Source organism: Elephantulus edwardii, unplaced genomic scaffold, assembly GCF_000299155.1.
Source record: "Elephantulus edwardii isolate Elephantulus edwardi_28Jun2011 unplaced genomic scaffold, EleEdw1.0 scaffold00025, whole genome shotgun sequence".
NCBI lineage: Eukaryota > Metazoa > Chordata > Mammalia > Macroscelidea > Macroscelididae > Elephantulus > Elephantulus edwardii.
The window spans coordinates 8,477,719-8,484,712 of record NW_006399775.1 but is presented as its reverse complement, the minus strand read 5'-3'; the positions used below and the strand labels follow the sequence as shown (position 1 = coordinate 8,484,712).

The window sequence follows — 6,994 nt, the reverse complement described above, 5'->3', positions numbered from 1 at the left end:
GCGATTGGCACAGGACAGAGCAGAATTTAGGGCTGTTGTACATAGGGTTGCTATGAGTTGGAAGTGACTCGATGGCACATAACAACAACAAAAACAATATGAAAAATAAAGGCATATTCAATCATTTTCAGAGTAGGGACTGAAGAGAAAATATGATAGTCTTAACTTAATGTCTGACAATTTTGTACAATTGATAAAATTAAAGAATCTATAGAGACTCACAGAATGAGTTCTTAAAAATAGTAATAATAATTATAATAACAATAAATGACATTGAACACTCTGTAGTGTTATTATTTATTGCCCATTCCAGAGACTTAAGATACCCAGAAAAAAATATTTCCTTGAACACTAGGGTTAAATTTTTAAACACAATTCTTAATACAATTAAGGAAGACACAAACAATGAAAAACTATCTAAAAAAGACTTATAGCAAACAAACTATTTTAATATAATTTGAAATAGAAAGTTTGCGACAAGAAGATCTTAATATCTTGAAGCATTCTAAGAATAAAACAAATATCATAAGAATATCAAATACAGTAAATCATAATGAGAAAATAAGATGGTAAACACTGTATCAAGTAATATTGACAAGTATTATTTATGTCAATAAAATCTGTTATAAATTCAGCTTATATTTGTGAAAATGATATACTCTTCATATATTTAGTTATTTCCTTTTTTTGGCATTTTTAAAAAATTTTATGACTAATATTATCAAAGTACTATATATCTTATTAGTCTTCCAGTGAACCAATTTTGGTTTTATTAATCTCTTCCTATTCCTACTTTGCCATTTCTTTGGTTTCTATAATTCATTATCTCTTTCTATTCAATTTTTGGTATTTTTATGCTATGGTTCTTAGGCTTTTTTCAAATCAAACAATCTATAGGTAGTACTTTGCAATTATATTAGTTCTTCACACATTTTTATTCATTTCAGAGAATTTTCTTTTCATTTGATCCAATATCCAGCTTTCATTATGTTCTACTTCCTTTTGTAGATTTTCTTATTATCGGTAATAATTTTCATGTCCTCTACTAGTTTCAACTTTATGCATTTTATTTTGATTCTTTTAAATATTTTCATTGAAAATTGGCCATAGAAGCTAAAAAAAAACACACACAACAAAAAACCCATCACAAAACAACCAGAGAATGTTAAAAAAAATTGTACATCCATACTCAGATTATATAATATAAAGCTTAAGGATACCTGGCTTCCTTTCCTCTAGACTAATGTGAGACCTTATCATACCTGAGCTGAAGTCATCTCTCCTGATTTACATACTGATGGACACCAGAACTCCCTTGTATGAGAGATAATACATACTTGAAGAGTTGTACAGACAATACAAGGATGGGTGGTTCAAAGCTTTCAGCTGCTCTACAGGTCAAAGATGAGCATTCTCTTCTTGTGCAATTACAGACTCTGAACACCTGCTGGCAGGTCAGCTCTGACTAGTTCAACTTGAATGCAATGAGATGCGCAGACATAAATAATGCTTGCTAATATTATTTGATACAAAGTGTCTACCATCTTATTTTCTCATAATGACTTAATTAATTTGATATTCTTATAGTCTCAGTTTTATCCTTCCTTTAATACTCTAAGATATTAAGAACGACTGGTGGCAAACTTTCCTATTTGGGTTTATATTAAAATAACTTGTTTGCTGTAAATATTTTCAGATATGGATTACCAGAAATAAGCACCTGAGCAAAAGAAATTTGTCACATTTTTAGAGTTGATATACAATTCACAGGATAAAAAGCTGTTCAGAGTCACGAAAATTATTTTTTATTTTTATGTTACCTATGTATTAAAGTAATTTAATGATCTTTAGAAATTTAAATATGAAAAATATTCTTTAATATATTTGGAAGAAAATGAAACCAACTAGTTTTAAAAGATTCAGACAAGACATAAAAAATTTGAAAGTCAAAACTAAATTTGGAAGAAATTTATAAAAATGGGCTTCAATTTGAATTAACTTCTGTTTATTTAAAAGCAGAATAAATTAATAAGACAACTATAAAGTATAAGAACAGATCTATAACCCTTGAACATCATATCAGAATTAAGTTATATGAACAATTCTAAGGCAACACCAAAAAAGAGAAACTTAAATGTAAATTACAGAAGTAAAGATAGTATATAAATACAAATATGAAAAGCAAAGCACTATCATTAGTAGTGCTTTGCAAATGGTGACAAAAGCAGAGTAAGACAGTGAAGAATATATTCTATGAAATTCTAAATTCAAAAATACTTTTTGGAGAATTTGTAGGATTGGAATTCCCATAAGGCTAGTGGGGATATATTGAAAATAATTTGTCACTTTATCATAAATATGTTGTTGTTGAATACGTTACAATCAAAACTGACCCATAGCTGACCCTCCAGCAGGTTTTCAAAAGCAGTAAATTGCATGAGAGGAGATTACCTATCCTCCTATGGAGCAGCTGATGGATTCAAACTGCATGCCTTTGAGACTGCAGTGTAGCTGTTGTTGTTGTGTGCCATTGAGTCTGAACTGACCCACAGCTGACCCTCTCGTGGGTTTTCAGAGGCAGCTGATCACCCAGGAAGAGACCGCCCATCCTTCTCCCTGTGCAGGTGCTGGTGGATTTGAACCATGAGCCTTTGGGACTGCAGTGTAGTTTCTTACCACTAGGTCACCAGAACAATATACAGTAAAAATAAATTGTATTTCAATGTGTATAGATATCTAAGATATATTTATAATTATTATCATGGCAGGCTTGATTTTAATGAAAACAAACTAAACCTTCCAGCACATTCATTTTAAATGTCCACCAACAGGCAATGTATGGTAGTCACATAATGAAATACAGTAAAAAAATAACAAAGTCTATAAAAAACAAAATGGCTGTATCAGAACACATCACAGAAATATAATAAGGGGAAATGCAAATTCCACAGAGTAGGACAGAACAATATTTTATATAAGACTCAAAATAAAATGAAATAGTGTATTTAAAAAAATATAGATATGGTTACAGGGAGCTCTGGTGGCCTCGTGGCAAGAAGCTGTGCTGCATTTCCTAATGCACACAGTTTGAGGTCACCAGCTGCTCTATGGGAGTCAATGAGACACTCTCCTCCTATGAGATTAACCTACCAGCTATGGGTTGGCTCCAACTAGACAATACACAAAACAACTAGGGATATACCTTCTCCCCATCCCCTGGCCCCGCCCCCAGTGAGAAACAGAATTTCAGACTGCTGTTAATCTTTAGGGCAGGCCTGGTAAAAGGACAAGGGGGAGAAAATTAGCTCATGACAATGCTTAGTTATTGACTTGAGTTGTGAGTTTGGATATTCTTTTCATTATTTTGCTTTATAACTCCCACCTCCAAGTAAGGTGTTGTTTTTACGCTTTGTTTTGGGGTTGTTTTGGGTTTTGTTGTTGTTGTTGGTGGTGGTGGTGGTAGTTTTAAACCAACTTATGATGCTAAGAAAATATTTCTAAGTAAGGATCTTTTTCTGTATTTTCTACCTGCACAGAAATTAGGTGCTTGTTTTAGCCCTACACTTTCCTAAGAATTTTAAGAAACTTCTTCCAAACATGCTTATAGATTCTAAAGTTATCTAAATTCTTATCCACTAATCACTGGGGCATCATTAGTTTATAGATACTAAAAGAAGAGTCTTTGTAGAGTGACAAAGGGTGGTTGTTGTTGTTGTTATTTGCTGTCTAGTCACTTGCGACTCATAGCAACCCTATGTACAACAGCCCTAAACCCTGCTCTATCTCTTGCCAATCTTGTCTCGGACACACCTATCGCCATTAAGGCAGTGATGGAATTAATCAAGGGTCTTCCTCTTCTGCACTGTCCCTAACCCCTCCCAAGCATGGCATCCCTCTCCAAGGACTGATCCAGCCTTTCAATACCTCCGAAGTATGTCAGATGAAGCTTCAGAATCCTTGGTCCAAGGAGCAGCGTGGCTTTGCCTTCTCCAGGACAAACCTGTTTGTTCTCCTAGCAGTCCATAGTATATTCAATACTCTTTCCAGCACTACAGCTCAAAGGCATCAATCCTCTTTTTATTATCCCTAGTTATTGTCCAGCTTTCTGATGCATAGCAAGTAATGGCAAAGACTATGGCCTATATCAAGCACACCTTGTCTCCAGCCTGATATCATTGCCCCTCAGTACCTTGGAGAGGTCTCTGACAGCAGACTTTCCCAATGCAATTTGTCTTTAATTTCCTGGCTGCTGGTACCAAGAGTGTTGATTGTAGGGCCAAGTAAATTGAAGCTGTCTATAATCTCAATCTCTTCATCATCTCTCATGATACTGCCAATTGGTCCAGTGGTGAGAATCTTTGTTTTCTTCATGTTGAGCTTTAATTTATATTGAAGGCTGCAGTCCTTGACCTCCTGCAGCAAGCGCTTCAGGTCCTCCTCAGTTTCATCAAGCAGGGTTGTGTCATCTACATAGCTCAGATTGTTGATGAGTCTACCTCTAATCCTAATGCCACACTTCTTATAGAGCTCAGCCTCCCTGGTAATCTGTTCCCCATATAGAGTGAAAGTACATGGAGATAGGACATATCTTTAAAGCACACCCTTCCCAGTTTTAGTGTGACAAAGGGTAATGGCCTGAATCCAGACTCTGCTGGAGAGAGGAAGGCACTGTAGGGAAATGTCCTCAAAGGTTTGCAACTTTTCCATTCTTCACTTGGTTTTTGTCTCCTGTGAGATCATAGCTATAATGTGTTGCAGAAGTCTAGCCATTATACACTCTTAACATTTCTCACTGGTTTCCTGTCATTTGAATTTTAGATGCTTCTTATGGCTGTTGTTGTTGCATGCCTATGAGTCAAACTGACCCATAGCTGATACTCCAGGGAGTTTTCAGAGCCAAAAAAATTTCACAGGAGAGTATTCCCTATCTTTTCCAAAGAAGCAAGCAGCTAGTGGATTTGGACCCTGAAACTTTGAACATGTTAGTCACACATTTTTTACCACTAAGCACTAGAGCTCTCTCACTTAAAAATAAAACAACAAAAAAAACCCAAAACACAGTAATTTCTGTTGTCAAGGTCATATGATAAACCAGATGCGGAACTTTGAAGTATTTCACCAATTACAGATCCCTGCCTACTTACTAAGAGATAATGAATTATGAGCTTAAAATATCTTAAAATGAAATGACAAGGCATCTCACCAGAGGATAAATGCCAGTGGAACAACATCATTAATCTATGTTTTCAGTTATTTTCACCAAAAACAGACACAATTATCTTTATTGGGCAGTGAAGCATCATTTTAATTTTGTCTAGGGATTATCTGTGGTGTAGTGATATTTTCATTTAAGCAAATTTAATGAGAATCAACATACTTACTGTGTTACTGGAATTGCCATTTAAATGCAAGCCACTGTCAAACAGAGGTGAAGAAGCCCCACTACTGTGATCACTGGATGGCCCTGGAGATCCTGAAAACAATATAAGAAGAGGGTCAGCAGCTGAACAATAGATCACAATGTGATCATAAAATAGCTTCAAGTCTGCCCAAACACTAGGAAGTCACATTTGATAAAATAACATTTTAACTCTCTAAAATATTGATCACCCATTTATAAGTCGTGTTAATAATTCCTTACCTGCTGTTATCACTTTCTCACTGATTATCTGACTTCTATTTCAATAAGCAGATTCTGACCTGGATGTTCCCACCAGGTTAGGCCAAGAAATTTGGAGGAGAACTACCTGGCCTACTGAATGAAAGAGATACTTATTTACATACATTTTTAAAAAAAAAGGTGATCCAACAGTTTGGAAACTGTCAAACAGTATCACATTCAAGCAGAATTCTGCTGAAGATAATGCAAAAATGACTGAAACAGTACATTGACAGGGAACTGCTAGACGTGCAGGCTGGGTTTAAAAAGGCCGTGGCACTTGGGAGGGCACAGCCAATGTCAGATGGATGTTGGCTGAAAGCAGAGAGTAACAGATTATCTGTTTCATTGAATATTTCACAGGAATTTGACTGAGTGGATCAAAATAAATTGTAGCTACCATTGCAAAGAATGAGAATTCCAGAACACCTGTTTGTGCTCATGTGAAACCTATACTTTGACCAGGAAGCAGTCATCAGAACAGAACAGGAAAACAAATTGGCTGTCAGGACCTCCCCAGAGTGCTAAAGAGCAATGATGTCAGTATAGAGATGAAGGTGTACCTGATCCAGGTCATGTTCTTTGCAATTATTTGCTATGCATCAGAGGGATTAAGGGTATGGGAGGAAGAATTGATATCTTTGAGTTGTGGTGCTGAGGAAGAACACTGTACCTGCCATGTACTACCCCGATAACAAACCAATCTGAACTGGAGAGGGTGAAACCAAGTTGTTCCTTGGAGGTAAGGATTTTGAACTCTATCTGACATACTCTGGGCATGTTGCCAGGAGGTCCCAGTCCTAGAAAAAGGACAATATGCATGGAAGTGTGAAAGGACAGCACAGGAGAGAGAGACCCTCGATGAGTTGGAGTGACACTGTGACTGAGGTAAAAGATTCAGACCTATTGTATATAGGATTGCTAAATTACAGTGTACTGGAGGGCACATAACTACATTATAAAAGCTGTGTACTCTGTGGAAAAACTTGCACTGCAATCTCAAAGACACATGGTTCAATTCCCCAGTTTCTCTGAGGGAGAAGGAAGAGCAATCTCTTCCTGTGCAATTTATTGTTCCTAAAAAAGCACTAGGTGGTCAGCAATGAGTTGATTTCAAGCACACAAAAACAATAACAATATAAATACAAGCAGAAGAAAGTATTGATTAAATTGGACCTTTTCTAGCATGAGCTGTTATCAGTATTCAAAAGACAGCAGTGTGCAGAATCATGCTTTCTTTAAAAAAAGCAAATATGTTTACGGCATTGAAGTCCATGGGGGAGAGAATAGTCTAAAAGTATTATATTTTAGGGCATTATTTTTATCGTAGGAGTA

At 35.9% G+C, this 6,994-nt stretch overlaps 1 protein-coding gene across 1 annotated transcript in view; it reads right to left on the bottom strand.

The window, feature by feature from the left end:
- Positions 1-6,994, bottom strand: part of SNTG2 (syntrophin, gamma 2) — a 644,399-nt gene that overhangs the window by 430,148 nt on the left and 207,257 nt on the right. Inside the window, exon 8 of the mRNA XM_006882917.1 lies at positions 5,382-5,473. Within this exon, the coding sequence (XP_006882979.1) occupies positions 5,382-5,473 (92 nt within the window). The remainder of the gene's footprint in view (positions 1-5,381; positions 5,474-6,994) is intronic.